Here is a 21332-nt window from a genome sequence, read left to right on the forward strand (position 1 = left end):
GTGAAGATATCAGGGTGTATTTGATAGAAAAATGGGATGCAAATAGGACCAAAATTGCAAGTTATGAGGATGATGTGCTTCCCAACATCAAGAAGAGAATTGCTAGAGAATCTGCCTACACTAGTAACTGGTTGGTTAGGTATGTGACTTTGTATCTCTTTTTTTGTTGAATTATCTGGATGTTTTGTGATTACTGGTACACAGATGACAGAGTGTATTTTATGTGATTTTATGTGTTTAGGCGTAGCACAAAGTTTGATTTTGAGGTGAGGCATGTATCTGGTACAGGCTACAAGTATCATGTTAATCTGCAAATGTGGGTGTGTGACTGTAGGAAATGGTTATTGACAGCTTTGCCTTGCTGTCATGACATTTCATGCATGAGGAACCAAGACTTGAATGTGTATGACTTTGTTCCAGACATTTACAAAAATGATAAATATGTTGCTTGCTATAGTAGTGTCATCTACCCTGCTAATGGACAAAGCTTGTGGGAAAGAACTGAATATGTAATGATCTTCAGCCACCAGCAATAAGGAAGCAACCTGGTAGACCTAAGAAGAAAAGGAACAAAGAGGCTCGTGAACTTGTGAAGGATGATACACAGATGAGAAGGGCTAGGTGGGGAATGAAGTGTAGCAGCTGCAGGCAAAGTGGACATAATAAGTCCACTTGCAAGCTGCCACCACCTCTTACAACTGAAGGCTCTTCAAACCCTACATCAGGTGAAGGGTCATCAACACAAACTGCTCAAGTGAATTCTCAACCTCAACCAAGTTCTCAAGGTGCACAAACTACTCAAGTGACTGGTACAACACATCCATCAACACAAAGAGTTGCAAGAAGACAACCAACTACTCAAAAAACACAGCCAACTGATCAGAGGAATGCTGCTAGTCAACCTGCACAAGATGTTGCAACTGAAGGTGCTCAGACTCACATGAATCCTGCTACTCACACTCAGAGAAATGCTGCTACTCAACCTTCTCAAAGACCTACCACTTCTCAAAGCAATGCTAGTAATCAAAGAACTCAAGGTGCACAAGCTGATGGTGGACCAAAAAGGAAAAGGAAGGAAAAACAACAAGTGTCTGCAACACAACCTGAAGGTTCAAATGCAAAGAAGAAAAAAACTTCTGCTAGAGTTGAGGGTTCTGCTTCAACCCAACAGTAGTAACTGTTGCAATGACTATTGTTATGTGATGTAATAATGAAACTTGTTTATGATTTTCTTTATGTTTATTGCTTATATGTTAGTAATGCCTATGTGCAAGGTACTTCTGGTTTTTTGAATGGTATGCCTGTAATGGTTATGTAATGCTTAAGTGCAAGCAAGCTACAATTTGTAACTTCTGATTTTTTTGGATGTAATGTAATGCCTAAGTGCAAGCTACTTATCACAGTTAATGTTTAATGACTATGAGTATATTTATGTTCAATTAGAACTAATTCTTGTGTTACACAATAGTGAATACATCTGGTTTTTTGAATCACAGTTATTATAAACAGAATTCAAATATATCCCTTTCATTCAAATAAACATACTACTTTTGATTTCAAAATAGACATTAAAATTCATTCATTCAAAATAACCATTTCAATTTCATTCATCTCAAAACAGCCATTACAATTTCATTCATATCAATGACCAATTACAACCATCAATTACTTCATTAGACAACATCTACTCTATTACAATCAAACTATTTCAAATACATATGACTCCATGACACACTAATTTTGCAGATAAGTATTGTCCCTAAGACCAGGCAAACTGCGAAACATGCTAATCCAAAAATCAATGCCTTCATCAACCATAACCTTGTTTTCTCCAATTCATGCTTCAATTTCGAATTTTTCTTCTGCAGCTTTGCAATCAACAAATCTCTCTCATCACTAACCTCTTCCTCTTCATCCAGTAACTTAAAAAAACTACAACCTTTATCAAAGTGATTCTTGTAATTTTTGCATCCCCAAAATTTTTTCCCACAGTTTGGATTCGTGTTATCAGTAACAGTACGAATCACTGTTTCTTCACCACACCTACATTCAGTCACTGCTTTTCTTCTCATACTCGAACCAACAGATCCATAGGATTGGCCCATCTGCTTTGACATGTTTTTCGATTTTCAAAGAAAATGGTGAGATTTTCGATTTTCAAAGGAATGGTGAGATTATTGCAGAAAGGGGGAGAAGTTGATGAAGAATGAAAAAGAAAGTAAGGGTTAGGGATTTTGGAAGAGGATATTTGAAGAGGAGAGAAGAGATTTTGGGGTAGAGGAGAACTTTTCGAAGAACCCTAATTCTGGGTGCAACTTTTTTTTTTACCACTTTTATACTAGCCACATAGGACACGCCATGTGGCTCAAACTAACGGGAAATCAATTTTTTTGACGGATGAGATTTTTTTGGCAAACGGAGATAAAACTAAGGGACCAAAAGGTATTTTTTATTACTTATGGGATCAAAATGAAAAATGGAAATTAATTAAGGGATCAATGGATCTAATAAGCCTAAAAAGAAAGAGTATGTTCACACGAGTTTAATCCAGTTGCTGGAAACATTGCAAAATATATGTAGTGACCGAGCTTCGAACTCCAGACACCCATTTATTCAACTTAATAGAAAAAAAATACTTTATAATTAAATTTATTCAACTTAAAAGATTTTTTCTTTTTGCCACGAAGCTACTTGACAGAAAAAAAAAATACTTTATAATTTTAATTTATATAAAAGAATTATCAATATTAGTAGCACAAGGTAGCGCATGTTATAATGAACAAATATAAATAGAATAAAAAAGATTTTATTGGTATAAAAGATAAGTACACAAACAAAAATTAGTGTTTTTCCAAGAAAAAAGAAAGTGCATAAAATAGGATAAGTTTGAGGAAAAAAAAATCACCAAGGATTACAAAAGTGGCAATATTTATGGTACACTAAAAAAATTTATTGTCTCCGTATATCCAATTTTTAAATTAAGAACTAAACGAATTGTATTTTAGAAAAAACATTTATTTTTACCGTTTATAATTTTTTTTGACAAAAACAAAACAATATTTATTCATTTAAATTGAGAGAATACATTAGAATCAACATCGCTAAAAACGTAAAGGAGAAATCTGTGAACAAACTCACAGTACCCAAGTTAATAGCATACAACGACAAAATGCCAAAAAATAATATGATAAAATCTAAATCACTAAAATACACATGCTTATGGGTCTGCAACATTGACGTTCAAATCATTGATTGAATCTCTGATCGACTGAAGTTGATCTTTCGATATGAATCAAACGAATACCGCAACAAAGACGCCAAATCAAACAACGTCGCACAAAACGACGAATAACACAACAACGCACTCACCCGACAAAATCACACAAAAGAAAACATTTGATATATTTCGAAATCACTTATTTAGATCGAAAGAAAGAGAAAATAAAGATGCAGAGGGGTGATTCTAGGTCAAAAATCACCCATCTTCGATGAATGAAAAAGAAAGAAAACTTAGAGAGAAGTTTGAGTTTTTTTATCGTTTATAATTATAATAACAAAATCTAATATATTTAAAGTGTTAGCGAAATAAAATTTAATTTTATGAATTTTTATTAATCATAATAGTGAATATTGATTATATTTTAGGATAAGTTATAAAATAAATTAGTATGTCTCCTATAAAGTAATGTTTTTTTTTTTTTAAATGATATTTTATGAAATATAAAAAGTCTACATATATCTCTTTAGGAGAAAACTTAGGTACAATTGCTTAGGTGCTTTTCGTATGGTTCTTAACTAAAAATACCATGATTTTCTCAAAGTTTGTTATATCCAAAAAATATGTATTTTTAGTTAAAAACCATACGAAAAGCACCTAAGGAATTGTACCTAAGTTTTCTCTATCTCTTTATTTCATAAGAAATTGTCGTTAATTTATTAATTTAGAAAACAAGTGGATTGACACACTTGAATTTGCTAGTGTATAAGTTAGGCTAAAATATGGTTTTAATCCCTACAAATATGCCTCGTTTTGGTTTTAGTCCCTGTAGTTTTTTTTTTGTTTTTGGTCCTTGCAAATATGTCTCGTTTTGGTTTTGGTCCCTGACCCCACTTTTGTGATGATTTGCATACGTGACACATGATGACTGAACTCATTTATTAGAAAAATAGTCCTTGCAAAATCTTTTGATTTTTAAAAAGGTCCCTACAAAATATTTTGCAAGGACAAAAACCATATTTTAGCCTATAATTAATACATAAGCCGATGATTTTTATTTTTTTAAGGAACATAAGCCGATGATAGAAGCTTGTTAAAATATAATATGATATAAGCTGCTTATAAAATTGTGATAAAAATATTTTATTTATTTATCCAAACATGTTGACGTTGAATTATACGTAGGAGACGGGATCATCGTGAGCTTAACTCGGTTGGTAAGGACAATGCATAATATATGTAATGTCTGGGGTTCAAATCCTAGACATCACAAAAAAAAAAAAATGCAGGGATCAGAATTTGAACCCTGGACATCCACTTATTGACCTTAATACATTAATTTTCAGCCACCAAACTATTCATTGAAATTTTAAGTAGTGTGGGCAACACATGTGCGTGTGTGTAACATTTCAATTTTAGAAGCATAAATATACATCATTATAATCTACAATTTTTCATATTTTAGATACATTGAATAATTTTCTCAATTTCAATATTAATGAAAATCAACAAATTGAAAAGAAAATCAAAGCTCCTAGTGGCCAGTTCCTAGTTCTCAATTTCACGAATTAATTTTTTTTTAAGGAACGAATTAAAAAAATTTGGATCTGGAGTTTCTCGTTTTTGTATTTTTCTTTTACTAAAATTAAGGTTCTCGTTATGCACTTTGTTGATTGACAAAAATAAAGTATTATTGTACCAAAAAAACAAAGTATTATTAATTTTATTTTAGTTTGTAGATGGAAGAAATTAAAATATTTATTTAAAATCTTATACGGAGAATCCCACATTCAAAAATTGATCATGACATCTAGCCTAATCATTACTATTTGAATATATTTCTTTTATAATTTAAAGTGTAAACCTTAATGACTTAGTTAAACTTCACTATCATTTTTTTTTTAAAAAAACAAAATGATATTCATTCATTCAAATCAAGAGAATATACCATTCAACACCGCTAAAAACGTAAATGATGAATTTGTGAACAAACTCACGACATCCAAGTTAATATCATATAACAACATAATGCATACAAAAATATATGATAAAATTAAAGTGACCGGAATATCCATGGCCTCCGAATCTGCAACATTGACGCTCAAATCGTTGATTGAATAATCGATCTTTCAATATGAATCAAATGAACACCGCAAGAAGACGGAAAATCAAAAAACGCCGCACAAGACGACGAACAACAAACCACCACACTTAGATGATGAAATCAAAAAGAAAAAACCTAGATCTATGTGAAAATCACTTATTTAGATTGAAATAGAGAGAAAAATATGAAGAAGGGTGATTTTAAGTCAAGAATTGATCCAAAACCACCCCTCAATGAAAAAATTAGAAGAGAAAACTTAAAAAAGAAAACTAGGGCCGACTTGTTGGAGAAGGAGGAGAAGAAAATCATTTCCTTATTTTGTTCCATAATAGATATAGGTATTATTTTTCTTAATTTTTTGTCAAAAGTAGTGAAGCTACTTGGCAAAAAATAGAAAAGACTTGTGTTAATAGACAAATACACATAAGCTTAAAATAAGTCATCCAAACGTTGGTAGAATATTATTGATATATATATATATATATATATATATATATATATATATATATATATATTTTGATCCATACTTTGGTCATATATTATTTTTAGAGTAAATAGTCAATTTCTCTCCGAAATTGTAAGTTTCTTCAATTACCTCATCGAAATTAACAAAACTTCAATTATCCCCTAAAATTGCATAACGTTAATCAATTTACCCCTCCGTCGAATTTTTCTGTTAACTGTTTACGGTTATGATCAAATACCCCCCCTGAAATTTTGCACTTATGTGCAAAATGCCCCCTAAACTTAAAAATTTAGATTTTTTTTCTTACAAAAAATCATACATTTAGTTCTTCAAGTAGTATATTGTACCTATTGTCATAAAAATTCTATTCATAAGAAAATGAATGAATATATGCCAAATAAATCATGGTTTTATCATGTGTAGCCTTTTCATTCATATTTCATATTTATCAACAAGTCTTGATTCTTCTTCCTTTTGCAGATATTAACCTATGGGCACACAATTATCAACGACTTGTGTACTTTATGACTGCATACTCTAACATAATTATCAACTTGTGTAAAAAAAAGTCTTCTATATATGTATATATTTAAAACACATGAGAGTAACATACCTTCCATAAAGATTTATATGACCAATAGCTGCATAAACATACATTCCATACATATTTATATGATCAATAATTGTTAATTTGTTTGCCTTTAATATCTTTTGAGTCAAGCATAAAAAAAAATATAAATTTTTAAGTTTAGGGGGCATTTTACACATAAGTGCAAAATTTGAGGAGAGTATTTGATCATAACCGTAAACAGTTAACAGAAAAATTTGACGGAGGGGGTAAATTGATTAACGTTATACAATTTCAGGGGGTAATTGAAGTTTTGTTAATTTCAGAAGGATAATTAACGAAACCTACAATTTCAAGGAGGAAATTAACCATTTACTCATTATTTTTATTCCAACCTTTTTGTTTGCCTCAATATATATCTCTATCTATACAATATATATATTCACATCATACTCCAAAATCTTCAGCAAGACATTTCATTCATCCTCTTTTCACACCAAACTACCTCGCTCACAGCAAATGTTCAAATAATGTGTATGAAACTTAGAACATGCATCACGTTATATGTGGGACGTGGGATCCAAAATGTACATGCATGTGTGTTTTCCAATTGAGACATCTCACGTTCTCAGATTGTTTTTCCAAAATTTGGCTTTTCGCAATTTTTCTTTATTTCCAATATTTTTTTTTTCTTTTCTTAACATGGCCTTCCTCGCAAATAGTAAAATATTTATTAAGGGTGTGTTTGGTAAAAATAAGCTATAAGCTAGCTGATAGCTGATAAGCTGGTCGATAGCTGAAAAACTAGCTTATAGCTGATGACCGATAGCTTATAGCTGAAAAATTAACTTATTAAAATAAAACGTGTTTGGTAATATTAGTTGTTGAAGAGCTGATAAATATAAAATGACGTAAAAGAGCATGATTGTTTATTTTTATTTTTTTATAAATCATATATACAATTTTAATTACTTGATGTATTTCTTTTTAAATCTTTAAATTTATTTCAAAATATTTTCATCCTCACAATAATAAATGTGCTTTATAAATTCAATTGACATTTTTTATTCTATAAATTTTCATTTTTTGATGAGTTTTATTTAACTAGACTTGTTTCAATATTTATTTATCATATATTTTATTTAAAACTAAATATTATATGAATTAAAAGGAAGGTCATAAATTATACTAAAAAAAAAAAAAAGGAAGGTCATAAAAAAAGAGAACAACATAGTATAGAAAACTATACGTAACTAACTAGTAAGCTAAGAGTGAGGTTGGTTGCATAAGCAATATGTGGGAACGTGAGTGGCTTATTTTTATATAAAAATAATAAAATTAAATTAACAATGTTAAAATTGGAAGAAATTATAAGAAGCTATAAGCTATAAGTTCAAAAGATACTTGAAATAGCTTCTCAAAAAAAGTTATAAGCTCACGAGAAAAGTTTGTTAGCAAACACGTCACATTTTGATACAACAAGCTTATAAGCTAAGGGTGTGTTTGGTAAAAAAAAGCTATAAGCTAGCTGATAGCTGAAAAGCTAGCTTATAGCTGATGGCTGATAGTTGATAGCTTATAGTTGAAAAGTTAGCTGATTAAAATTAAAAGTGTTTGGTAAAATTAGCTGTTGAAGTGACTATAAATATAAAATGACATAAAAGGACATGCTTGTTTAATTTTTTCTAATATCATATATATAATTTTTATTACTTAACACATTTATTTTTAAATATTTAAATATATTTCAAATTATTTTCATCTCAAAATAATAAATGTATTTGTGAATTCAATCGAACTTTTTATTTAACAATTTTATTTTATTTTTATGAATTTTATTTAACTAAACTTGCTTCACTATTATAAATTCTATATAAAATTATATATTATATGAATTATGAGCAAAGTAAAAAAAAAAAACAAAAAAAGTGGACAAGAAAATTTAAAAAGTCATACATGGTAAACATGGTTAGTTTAAGAGATAGTGGGTAGTTTTTTTTATTATAATAAAATTAAGAAAAGGTTAAAATGGGAAGAAAGTATAAAAAGCTACAAGCTATAAGCTAAAAAGCTACTTGGATTAGCTTCTTAAAAAATGCTATAAGCTAGTGAGAAAAGTTTTTTACCAAACACATCTCATTTTATCAAAACAAGCTTATAAGCTAGTCCAACAAGCTATAAGCTAGCTTTTTTGTGTTACCAAACACAGCCTAATTCAACAAGCTATAAGCTAGCTTCTTGTTGTTACCAAACACAACCTAAGCTGTCCTTGTCCCTATTCACACTCTTCTGGATCAATTAATTAAAGAAGGATTTTGCTTACATTAGGGCATTCTTTAAGTATCTCAAATCAAAAAAATTCTTTTAAAAAATGAAATTATTTAATTTTTAATGTATTGAGTACACAAATTTTTATAAAAACTCGTTAGTATTTTCTATTCAATGTATTAAATGCACAAATTTTCATAAAAACTCGTTAGCATTTTGCATTAAAGAATACAATGTATACATCTAGTTTATATGTCCAATGCGACAATCCCTCCCTCGTGTTTAATTTAGTTAATGTTTATAAAACACACATTTTTGGTTGAAGAATGCTAAAATTTTGGAGGGGTGTGGCAGAGAACGTTGATTAACTGGGAAATGAATTAAGAACCATAGAACAAGAAATGCAAACGAGAAAAATGATGAAAAGGTGAGAGAATTTAAAAAACATTAAACAATTCATTCATATTATAAAAAGAGAGATCAAAGAAAGAAAGTCAAAGAAAAGAAATAAGAATACGCGTCATAGTTTAGTTGAAATTGACCTTAATAACGAAGCCACCACCACGTTGCGTCACCGAACCAAGACGCACACTGGACGGTGGACCCCATTTCATTCCCGAACCACATTAGGTTCGGATATTCCTTTCAGTCTTTCTATAAATTCATTCTTACGTGAACGATTCGCTTCAACGCGTTCGTCATTCTCGCTAACCAAATTTCTCTGGTAATTCCTTTTTCTCTTTCAATTACTCATTTCTTGAAATTCGAATAATTTTTCTTGATCGATTATCAGAAACTGATCAATTTCATGTTTCTGAAATTTTGTAATCACCGATTTCCATTTTTTGAATATTTTATTACTTGAATTTAACCGATCTTGACTCCAAACGAGTCAAAAGAGAATTGATTTTGAATTTTTATTTCAGATCTTTCTTTTTAATTTATTATTTGTGATCTAATTTTGTTCTTCCAATTGTAAAAATAATCATAATTCATGAATCATCATGATTTTATTTCTCCTATATAGTTTTGTGTTTTTATATTTTATTTTAAAATTTATTGCATATTTATGAAATTAATTGAATTAGAAGCAGATCATGTATATGTTAATTATATAGCAGTTAGTTTATACTTAATGATTATGATTGAAATTTTGAGTTGTATTAACATTGTTAATTGTTGATTAATGGTGTAGATTAAGGAAAAAGTGATAAGAGTGAAGGTGATTCAAGATGGCATTAGTTTCAGGAGGAAGATCAACACTAAACCCTAATGCACCACTTTACATTCCAGCTGCATTTCGCTATGTCGAGGATTTTTCTCCGGAATGGTGGCAGCTGGTGACAACACTGAAATGGTACCATGATTACTGGCTTAGCCAGCAACATGATGACGAAGGCTTTTATGATGATGTAGATGAGTTTGACGGTAATGATGTCGTTGATTTGCTTCCTGATGCGTTTGATCTTGATGCGGATGAAGATATTTCGATTGAAGCTCAGCTTGAAGAGTTTATCAAGTCTTCTGAAGCACAAGGTATATAATTGAAGTTGTTAAATAGTTGCGCGATAGTGTAATGAAATTTGAACAAATTGTTATTTTCTGTAACCTGCGATTGACAACATTGAACAAACCGTTATTTTTCAGAGGAAAGTTTTGTGGAGCAAGGAGCAAAGAAATTTAATGGATGAGCTAAAGAGGAAGCTTCGAACACATCTACCATAGACGCCGAATGCGACGGCCTTGCCATAGCTTTCGGTTATTTAGCCAATGTACCATGTCAGTTTTAACTTTCCGTAACTTCTTGTATAGGCAAGGTTTCAATTTTCAATCATTCCTTCTTACCAAAATCTATGGTAAAATAGAGAGGAAAAGAAGAAAAAAAATGTAAAAATATTTCAAGTACTGATGTTGCAAGAACTGTTATATGTAATATGACAAAATGAAAAAAGACAAAAAAAAAAAGAAAAAGAAAAAAAAAAGATTTGTTTACCCATAAACCTTTCTTACCTATCTTCAAAATGAATTGCATTCCTTGTTTCAAATTTCGTTTGACAGAACTCAATGCATATGGAGTTTGAGAACACCATGCCAGCTACATGTCCAGAAGCAATCAATTGACCAAATATTATAAACTTATTCAAACCCATAAATATTATAGCATTTTAAGAAATATTTAAAACAGAAATGGTGAGATTTAAAAGTATTTTTCTCAAAACAAGTATCTGTTAAGCTTTTGTTCTTTTCAGTAACGAACTGCAAAGACCGCCGCTAACTAGTGTCATGGGACATCAAGTTTGTATCGAAAAGAATAGTTTTTACATATTTAAGAGGTTGACTACATAAGTTTTAAGATGATTTTACTATAACAACATGTGAAGATTTGCAAAAAGTATTAGCTTAAAGCTTTCTCACTAGCACAAAGTGATGGTACAAAGAGATCTCACCCTCTGTTAAGGAAAGAAATACAAAGATAGTGCAAACTGCAAATAAATTTGAACTCAAAAGGAGATGAGTTTTGAACTGGAAGTTATAATTTTTTTTTTTGTGCTTACAAGTCATAGAATCTTATTAGTTACTGTATTTATTAGTCATATTAAAGAAATTCAAACTTGAGAAGAGGGTCCAAATATAAAAAATAGAGGTGCAAATTTTAATAATCATAATATTAGTGAAGGTTTTTACAAGGGATGGAGTGCAGGTGCAGAAAGGGACTTCAAAATTTGTTCTTAAAAATCCGACAATAAAAAAGTTACCAGTTTGAGTAATCATAAAGTGTAGATGTTACTTACCAATTACCACTATATCTGTACATGAAAGACATACAAGTCCTACGACTCATTTCAAAACTACATACAATCATCGATTGTGACACCTAAGCAGCAAGGAGTGTACTAATCTCTACTCATTCTATATGTTGGTAGGGAAAACACATTCACACCAACTCGGTGGAGAAAAATGAACGCAAAAACTTCTAATTGCAAACACATTTTGCCTCTAAAACAAGTCTGTTCAGTTACATCTACTACTATCCTTTCTCAATGAAAACCACAGGCAAACCAATTCAACTCATTTTCATGCAGATATCTCTATACTTGCTCCCATGTATTCTGTATCTTCATCTTCAAGTTTTTTCCTTCTTTGAGCTTCAAGTTTAGTTTGGTTGCCAATAACTTCAGATATAGCCTTTGGTAACCAAAAACCTGGTTTTTCAAGGGACGGGGCCCGGTCAAGTACCAATGGTTCTCTCAAAGTTATTTCAATTCCATCATTGGTCCATAATTTCATGGTTGCTTCACCTTGGATACCCAAAGAAAACCAACCTAAGCCAGCTATTGATACGTCCATGCAGTTGACATCCCAACTAGATCCAGATACTTTTACTTCCCTTTCTTTCCATGTACCTAGTTCAGCTGCGCGGTCATTACCGATGGGAGGCTGGAATAAACAAAAATGAAAAACACAAATTAGGGAAAACTGTGTTAGAACACCAAACCTGACTCTAAGGTAAATAGATAAACAAACACACACAAGAAACCAATGATTGATCACAGTTCGGCCAATTGTGCCTAAGTCTTTGTCAGTTGGATGACTGCTGTTTTTTTTTTCTTTCTTCTTCTTCTTCTTCTAATATGCTATGTTTTGGGTTACAAGGTACAAATTGTGATTAAATACTATGGTCTTGATTATAGAGTTCTGCTACGCTCGAGCGTTCGTCCTTTTACCAGTGAATATGAGCCATACTCGACCTGTAGACATACTAATTTCGTAATAGAGACTGAAACAACTTCTGCTGATCAATAATTTATATTACTAACAACTAGCAAGACGGTGTATAACTTATTTCTTCATAGGCTGTAACTGAAAGAAAGATAGTGATAGGACACTGGTTTTGGGCCTAAGCCCAATAACCCCAAGCTGAATAGAGGGAATAAGAGTCTGTTAGAATAATCCCTGATTTTAAGAAATCTCTGTTATAAAAGAGAAGGCGGTGGAGTGGGAAAATAATTCAGAAAAGCTGTTAGAGTCAATTAGGAAAGGTTTCTCACTGGTTAGGGAGCCTAGCTCTGGTTTAGGAGTTCCTAAAACTCTGGTTTACATTCTGTTTTTCTGCATTTTCCGACGTTGTGGAGCTCTTAAGCTCGTCTTTACCATTCAATAATATACAGTTACCTATCTTGATTTTACAGGTTCTATGAGATAGTTTAGTTACAACATACTATCTTTTATGTTTACTCAATTACTCCATCTCTATGATGCAGAACAGTTGCCACTAACAGGAATTTTTACTTGTTTTCAAATGGTATCTTAAACTAACTAAGCTACAATGAAAAATAATAAAACATCTGTGACGTTAGTACAAAATCTAAATTTAATACTAATACATACAATTAAAGATAATCACTCGCGCATACCTATACACTTATATACCTATAAGCTCAGTGACGGATCCAGAAATTTAAATAAGTGGGGTCAAATAATATAAGAGCGATGGTATATAGTGTGAAAGAAAACATAGCGAAAGCATCCCGAATCAAAACTAACCAATCACAATTTGCTGTTTGGCAAAATACAAGGAGGTGTTTACGGAAAAAACAGAAGTCAAGAAATAAACCTCCAATTACAACTAGCCCGCTATTGTCGTGGTGTATTTGCTTGACATTCTCTCACTAGAAATAGCATTTCTCATATTATAAATACTTATAAAAAATAAATTAAGACATAAGTGATAAAATAATGACGGTGTATATTGAAAAAGTTAGAGATTACAATAATTATACTATTGTATACTTATAAATTGAAGACAACTTAATGCTTTTATATAATTGCTCAACACACTGTCTTTAAGTTTTAAAAGTGTTGTAAATGTTATTATGTGTGTGTGTGAGAGATCAAACAATCATTCAGAATAATATCCCTAGTATTATTGTGCATTTGATTCTAATACAAGCACAAAATTTAAAACTTTATAAAAATTGAGACCGCAAATGTCAAATAACAATAAACACAATACAAGACAAAAATAGGAATGTAGGGAGAAACTTATATTTTTGTCTCATCACTCGGTTCTAATAAAAGAGGAAAAAAAAAAAGAGAAAAGAAGAGAGATTTAGAAACAGGGAGACACCTTGAGAAGGAGGTATACACTTCCATACTGATGAAGTTTTTCATACTGTCGAAGATGAAGGAATATTCATTTGGGCGAATGAAAATTGTCATGTTGTGGGGACTTTAGTCTACTTCATGTGGGGTCAACCTATCAAAACTACTCATTATTTTTCACCAAAATATTGAAATAACTCATTACTAGTTCATTTAAAATAAATCAAGTGGGGTCAGCTGCCCCCATTTCTCACTATGTGCATCCGTCCCTGTATAAGCTCCTATACTAATAAACTAATCCCAATCCCAACTTGCATGTTATTGCTAAACAAAACTTAAAAAACTGAAGAATAAAACATATTGCCGTAAAGCATTTTAAACAATTGCGAACCCTAATGAAGTATGTAATATTTTTTTAAAAAAACCAACACCAATAACCAATATATTCAGTGTGTGAGGCAACAAAATTGCCTAGAAACAATTGTATATGGTACTGAAGACTTATATATATTGAAGTACCACTACGGCCCTACCTAATACCCTCAACCCCATTTAAGAAAATCAAAAGATATACTTATCATTAGATTATTCGAATATGATTATGTATTAAAGCATAACCAATAGAGAAACTGTGCAAAATCTTCCTTTATATCACACCTAAAGTGAGATATGCAAGACTATAGAGGGATCAAGACAAATAAGAATATAAGATATAAAATGAGTAAAAATTTAATAATCTTTATACTTGTTTCTTGTAGAAAATTTATTCTTCTCAACAAACTTAATTGAATATATGGCTCATAATTAGCTTATGTAAATTATAATTAACACTAGAATTCTTCAAGATGGGATTCAGTATCAGCAAATCAATCAAATGGAATGAACAAAAGATGGAAAAATGCAGATTGTACCTCTTCAGTAATACAATATATAACAGGAAAAGGCTTTACCTGCAGTCTGACGCCAACATGATTATTCCAAATCTCATTAGCATTTTCTATTTTTCCCATGTGTAGAGAAACATTTGGTGATGCCCAAACAGTGACATACATTGTTTGAACAGAGGCTTCAATTAGGTCAAGTCTTGCCAAGCCACCAACATGTATGGCTTGTCCAGCCTGCAAATTAAATTGAGCATGTAAGATTCAAACAGCATCTCCTTGTTGAAATATATATCAATATTGTCAATCACATATTGTGTAAAATAGTGATTTGTTCAAATTCTGCCACACAACAATGTTATAGCGTCGCTATATCATCTATTTGACAACATATATAGACACATACATACTAATACACATAAAAACAATACAAATATTCATGGTTCATAATCTCCAGAAATCAGATAATTTCTCAAATTGTTAAATAGCCAAGACACACACAAAATTTAAATAAGAACTGTTCTCATTTCTGTTAGCTATTAACTAATGGACATGCAAAAATCACACATATAAACATATATAATCTATGCAAGAAAATAAGAAAATGACAGTAGCAATAATTGACTTGCCTTAATTCTATATGAACGAGGTTTAAGTTCCTTCCGTATCTCAACCATCTTTTGTTCCTCCCGATTCAATCTCATCGACAATAAATATGGATGCAAGAGCCCTGGAGTATCAAACATCTTAGCCTTAGCTGACAAAATTCCTGCAATCCTCAAGATCCCAAGTGTCGTCCCAGGAACTGGAGCTTCCGTGAGCTTGGTAACTTTGGCTCCTTCTTTCTTCGCAAATGCATTGATCAGAGTAGACTTCCCAGCATTTTGAGCCCCAATAACCCAAACATTCCCACGAGGACCAGCCAAATCCTTTACAAACGACAACACATTCCTCACACCTAAATCCTTTCGAGAACTGACCAAATAAACCGCGCTTAATTTAGGCGCTCCTCCAGCACTTGCACGGTGCCGAACCCATCTATCCAACCTCGTCGGAGAAACCTGCGACGGAAGGAGATCAACCTTTGTAGCCACAAGAACAAGCTTTGGCAGTTTCTTACCCTTCTTTGTATTCTCCTGCATACCTTCCAATGCCTTAAACAACGACTTCACAGCTGTTCTCGGGAAAGAACCATCAAAATCAACACAATCCACAACCATAACAACAACAGTAGAACTACCACTACCAGCAGGATTCATTAACCTAGTAGTAATCAACCTATCGAAATCAAAATCCGGTATCAAATTCTCCGCCATATAATTCTTCACCTGCCCATAATTTCTCAAGGAATGACACCTAGCACAAACAGTAACCTCCTCCTTCACCTTCTCAGCTTCCCTAGCCATTCTCTTCTTCTCAGCCTTTGAAACCTTCTTCTTCTTAGCCCTCTCCAAAACCTCCTCAGTAACATTACCATACCCAACACCTGCATGTGTAAACCCATCCAAATCAACCTTATCATCATTTTCTTCACCAAGTAACATAGCTTCCAATTCCTCAGAATCCCAATCAGACTCATCATCAATTGACCCATTATCCTCTTCTTCACCATCATCCTCTTCATCATCTAATTCATAATCCTCCTCAGAAAATGTTTCAATTTTTACCTCTTTTTGTTGGTAAAAACCAGGGAGATTTGGATCATTATCTTGCATGAAAATTCCACAACCAGGGCAAATGGGTCCAAGAGCTTCATCTTCATCTCTACCTTCACTTAAAAGTGGGTTTCTACTATCTCTTCTTGGAGTGGTTTTTCTTATGGTGGGGTTGTTCTTCACAGCAAAAGCAATAAAGGAGGAAGCTTTATGAAAGCGTTTAGTAGTATTACCTGAGAAATGGCGAAGTGCGTGAGAATGTGAAGTGTTGTTTAAGATGGATAGTTTGGAAGTGACGTTTGTGGAGGGAAGTGCAATTGTAGAGAACAAGATAGCCATGGCTTTGCTTCGAACTTCGAAGTGTAGACAGAGAGAATGAGATAAACTGGTTCAGGGTTAGGGGTGGGAAAAAAAACCAAAAACTGAACCAAACTGTTAAACCGAACCGAACTGAACCGGTATATAAAAGTTCAGAACCGAACCCATGGAAACTGCTAGAAAATTGTGGACAAAGAAAATTCTAAACACAAGGAAACTGTAACCGTCGCTGAACTGAACTGAACTCACCGGAATATCCAACAAACTCGTTCAGGTTCGTCTTTCTCCATTTTCGTCTCATTGTATCACTCGCGGATACGATTCCTCCGCGATTTCCGGCCGCGACTTGCCGGAGAGCTCCATTCTCCATACCGCGCTAAACTGACGCGATTGTGGATTCTAGCTTCGCACATTGCATTGCAAATTTTGAAAATTACGCTTTTACATATAACTCTATATGTGTATATTTTAATTTAGGGTTTTTGAAATTTTAGGATTTTTGTCTCTTAAATTGAATTTTGGATTTTCTATGAATGGTTTACCTAGTTATACTTTTATTGATTGATTTTCTAAGTTAATGTTGTATAAGTTCTTCAGCTTGTTGGTGGTCTATTTGCGGCAAAAATTCGCAAATGGGTCTAAATTGCGGTCACGGTTACCCTTTGAATCATGATATTGCGGCAAATTGTGGCAGATGAGACTGTAGTTACAATGCCGTTGAGTAGATATCTAAAAAATTTATATTGCTGTTGTTGATTGCAATTTAGAACCATAGCTTGAATGTTGTTGAATAGAAATCACTATAGCACCGACACTTTTGATGGGTTCGGAAGGTCACTGAAACATGGATACATTCAATTAATTCATTTTTTGTTCTTCAAATTTTAACCTGTGTCAGTGTCAGTGTCGTGAATGGTGTCGGTGCTTCATAGATGGAAGTTGATATATTCTTAAAAAGTTCTATAGTTTCTTGTGATTGGTTCGAAGTTTCATGTAAACTGGAGCTTTGATTCTGTGTTTTTTTACTGTTACAAAGCATGTATAAATTTTTCTCTGGAACTCTTAGCAATGAACACAGGATTTTGTGCCTTTTTCTTTTGTTGGAAAACTAATAAGATTATAATGGATAAATTTTTCTATGGAACTCTAAGCAATGAACATGGGATTTTGTTCAAACTAAGTTCATTTCTCTGCATTTCGTATGATTCAGTCATTTCTACATTAGCTCAGACGTTATGAATTTCAGAGACATTATATTGTTTTACACTTTATAAAATGGCTTTTACGAGTGGTGAATTTGGCTAATTATATGTTTAAGACCTTAAGCTTTTGTGCATGCTAATGGCATGTTTCTGGGATAACAGGGAAAATATTCTAATATCTGAACGTGTTTCTTTTATCCTGTTATCTATTAGGATCAAGATAGACCATTTACCTTTAAATTTCTATGAATACAGTATATCTGGTCTATTCTCCCTACTGGTGCTTTTATAGGTCTTCTCTATATATGTCCAAGCATTAAATCGTCTAAGACGAGATTCTACCATCTTCTCTACTATGAGGGTTATCTCAATTTTTTCTTTTTAATTGTATTTCTAATCCTATATTGTCTTACGCAATCACTGATCCATCGTATCATTCTTATCCCTTGCAACATTAAGTTTATTTCCTTTTTGGACTCTTGCCACATAATGTTTAGTTTCATTCACTTTAGCCCTAACATAAGAAATTTTTTATTCTCAGGTTTCATTCACTTGATACATGGAATCGTCAGCTGAAGATTATGCTGCATTTGAAGAGAAAGTTCAAAGGACAGTGTACTTTGACAACATGTCTCCACAAGTTACGGAATCTGTGATTAGAACTGCGCTCGACCAGTTTGCATCTGTGAAAAGTGTCAAGTTTATCCCCAACTACCTAGGACCAAGCAGCATGCCACAATGTGCATTGGTGGAATTGGATTCTGCCAAGAAGGTCAAGGAAGTGATAGCAATGATTAAGCAGTATCCTTTCATGATGTCAGGGATGCCGCGGCCTGTAAGAGCTCGTCCTGCTGTAATGGAAATGTTTGATGATCGGCCAATGAAGCCGAAGAGAAAGATGAAGTGTTGTTGGTTGGAGCAAAGTGACCCTGATTTTGAGGTGGCGATGGAACTGAAGAATCTTACACGTAAACATTCTGCAGAAATAGCACTCATGCACAGAGTAAGTTCATTGCTAATAATAAATTTTTTTCTCTTTCTTATTGCTATTACTATTCCAATAACTTCTTCGATTTGCAGAGTAAGCCTCTAGAAGTAGATGTTGAACATATGAATTTCCAACCACATTTTTATTTTTAACGGAATAGCAGTTAGTAGTAACTTTAAGTATGTTTATTTGTAAGTATGAAACTTACTAGTAAGTTTGTGGGAGAAGCCAGTGGAAATGCTGATGTACCAAGTGATGGTGGATTTCTTTTGGGCCATTAGAGAGCTTAGGGTGAAATCGACATAACAGAAAACAGAAAAGTGCAAAGTTTTAAATAGGCAAAAAGTTGAGATGGAAAAAAAATGGTCTTTTCATATAAAAAATATCAGAGACTATGGATGTCAAATTCTACGAGGAGTTGGATCTCAAAAAACTGTTTGGATCATTGGTTGATTTGTTAACACGTATACAGGATTGTGATAATTTATTTTATTTATTTTCAAGAAACTGTTTGGTACATCGGTTGATTTGTTTTACCACTACCATGTGTCATGTGAAGCCAGTTTGCTCTGTATAATCCATACCCTGACATTGTTCTGTGAGAGAAAATTACTGGAAGGAAACACTCGTGTTTAAATTGTGTATGTTGTGGGAGAGTTGAAGTAAAAAAAAAAAAAAAACTCCCCCTAAAGTGACCTATGTCTTCAAAGTAAATTTTATTCACTTTGAATTTTAGCAAGTTATTTTTCTGATGCACTACAAAATAAATCAGAGGTCAGTACATCCGTAATTGCTAAATATAGAATAGAGACAAGCTCGCATAAGAGAAGTCCAAGATTTTCTGAAAGTTGTATGTTACTGATGCAAAAACTGAAATCAAAATGCATCCTTTTACTTCTTTGGGTTGAAGAACTCACTTTTTTCATATTTTTTAACAGTTCATAGTATATATGTTTGAACTCTAAAAGCAATCGCTTCTAGTTTATTCCTAGTAGATTACACACACTCTTATTTTAATTTGTATGGAAGATCATCTAGTCCCCTCTGTGGTGCCAAAATAACACCAAACTGACTTGTTAACCATTAAAAGCATTTTTGTCAATCCGGATTGCAGAAAATAACAGTTTATTCAAATTGCACTGCCCTATATTGCTATATTGTTGCTAAAGCCATTATTTAACAACACTTTGTATTAACTCATGTACCGTCACTGATTAAAATTATGTTTGTTGATGTATTCTATGAGAGATTCTGTGTTAAGTTATTCTAAGTGTGTTTATTTGCATGCATTTTTTTAGGTGCTGTTAAAAGAAGAAGAGAAGTTGGCAGCCCAGCAGGCTGAAACTCTAAAAGTTCATTACAAAAAGTTTAGGATGATAGATGGCATTATGAGTGACAGAGACAAAACTGCTCTTACTCTGGCAAGAAAGTACAATCTGGCTGTTGCTGATGAGTGAATGGTTCATTTGGTCCAACTATTTGTGTAAATAGCCTTTTCTTTTTGATTAGGATAAAACTAATTTGCACCCCTGACCCTGCTACTGCTGCTAAAGAAATTCCATAGATACATGATAGGTATATAACATGCAATCTGATCCTTGACTAGTAATTGATTTTAATATTGTTTTCTTGTGATCAGATTCAGTGTTAGTGTTTTGTCTAAATCAAAATTTTATTCCATTGGAAAATGCTAAAAATTGCCCCAAAAAAATTAAGACTCGCGTGAAATGCAATTATTGAAGTAGAGTTACTTTTCTATCCTTTTGAACGGTTTACTGGATTATCCTTTCTCTGTGCATGGTAAGCTATTCACTTAATTTGTAAAATTCTGTAGTGAAATTTTGGTACATAAAATGGCAAAGCTCTATATTATTAGATGAGCTTTTAGAAGAACAATGTTATTAAGTGTACTAATTCATTTTGGAGAATAAATCATCTGTCGATTTTGCTATGGATGATCCATGCCCACTATCACTGCATAGTTTGACATCAACATTTTTAATCTATACATCAAAATATATTATTAAAATTAAAATATTAATCATAATCATTAATTTATTACTATCTAAAAAAACACTTTAAAAAAAAAACACTTTCAAAAAATATGAAAGATTTATCAAATTTCTCATATATTTATCTCCCCCCCAATGCCCTTCCTTCTCCTCCCCTCTAAACTCCCAAACAAAGCTTAAGTTTGGGGTTTGGTTTAAAATATTCATATTTCATTTGTATTATGTTAAAAAAAAATTATCAAATAAGTTTTTTATATTGTTCTAAACATGTGTGCAAAAAAATTGTAAATTTTTTAGATATAAAGGATAAATAAACAAATTTTATTTTAGCAAGGATTAAAATTGGCATGCAATTTTTTTCTCCAAATATACCATTTATTTAATGAATTACTACCTTTTTTTTCAAGTAGCCTAATGGATAGAGCTCACACAATTTAATTGTGGAGAAGTGGAGTGTCCGGAGTTCGAACCCCGACCCCTGCATATAAAATGCGATATCCCTACCAACTGAGCTAAGCTCACGGGAATCTATCCATTTTCTTTTTAATTA

At 32.3% G+C, this 21332-nt stretch overlaps 3 protein-coding genes across 4 annotated transcripts; 2 read left to right on the top strand and 1 right to left on the bottom strand.

Moving 5' to 3' along the window:
- Positions 1 to 9037: 9037 nt before the first annotated feature.
- LOC11420151 (protein EARLY RESPONSIVE TO DEHYDRATION 15) lies at positions 9038 to 10623 on the top strand. Its single transcript, XM_003625024.4, has 3 exons — positions 9038 to 9347; positions 9819 to 10159; positions 10271 to 10623. Exons 2-3 carry the CDS (start codon positions 9856 to 9858, stop codon positions 10312 to 10314), a joined length of 348 nt encoding a protein of 115 aa, XP_003625072.1. The 5' UTR covers positions 9038 to 9347; positions 9819 to 9855; the 3' UTR covers positions 10315 to 10623.
- Positions 10624 to 11325: 702 nt separating this feature from the next.
- On the bottom strand, positions 11326 to 16654 carry LOC11408953 (GTP-binding protein BRASSINAZOLE INSENSITIVE PALE GREEN 2, chloroplastic). 2 transcript variants are annotated; one of them, XR_003007090.2, is made up of 4 exons: positions 15237 to 16654; positions 14677 to 14844; positions 13752 to 13880; positions 11925 to 12061 (listed from the first exon to the last, which is right to left on the bottom strand). XR_003007090.2 is itself a non-coding variant. In XM_003625025.4 (3 exons), exons 1-3 carry the CDS (start codon positions 16599 to 16601, stop codon positions 11699 to 11701), a joined length of 1896 nt encoding a protein of 631 aa, XP_003625073.1. In that variant the 5' UTR covers positions 16602 to 16653; the 3' UTR covers positions 11326 to 11698. The 2 variants fall into 2 exon arrangements, 1 of the variants encoding a protein (XP_003625073.1); XM_003625025.4 differs by lacking the exon at positions 13752 to 13880 and having other exon boundaries at positions 11326 to 12061; positions 15237 to 16653.
- Positions 16655 to 16720: 66 nt separating this feature from the next.
- Positions 16721 to 20408, top strand: LOC11420152 (uncharacterized). The gene is made up of 3 exons (XM_003625026.4): positions 16721 to 16854; positions 18324 to 18785; positions 20069 to 20408. The coding sequence occupies exons 2-3, from the start codon at positions 18342 to 18344 to the stop codon at positions 20225 to 20227; spliced, it is 603 nt and encodes a 200-aa protein (XP_003625074.1). The 5' UTR covers positions 16721 to 16854; positions 18324 to 18341; the 3' UTR covers positions 20228 to 20408.
- Positions 20409 to 21332: the final 924 nt, after the last annotated feature.

This window comes from Medicago truncatula, chromosome 7, assembly GCF_003473485.1.
Source record: "Medicago truncatula cultivar Jemalong A17 chromosome 7, MtrunA17r5.0-ANR, whole genome shotgun sequence".
Lineage (NCBI taxonomy): Eukaryota > Viridiplantae > Streptophyta > Magnoliopsida > Fabales > Fabaceae > Medicago > Medicago truncatula.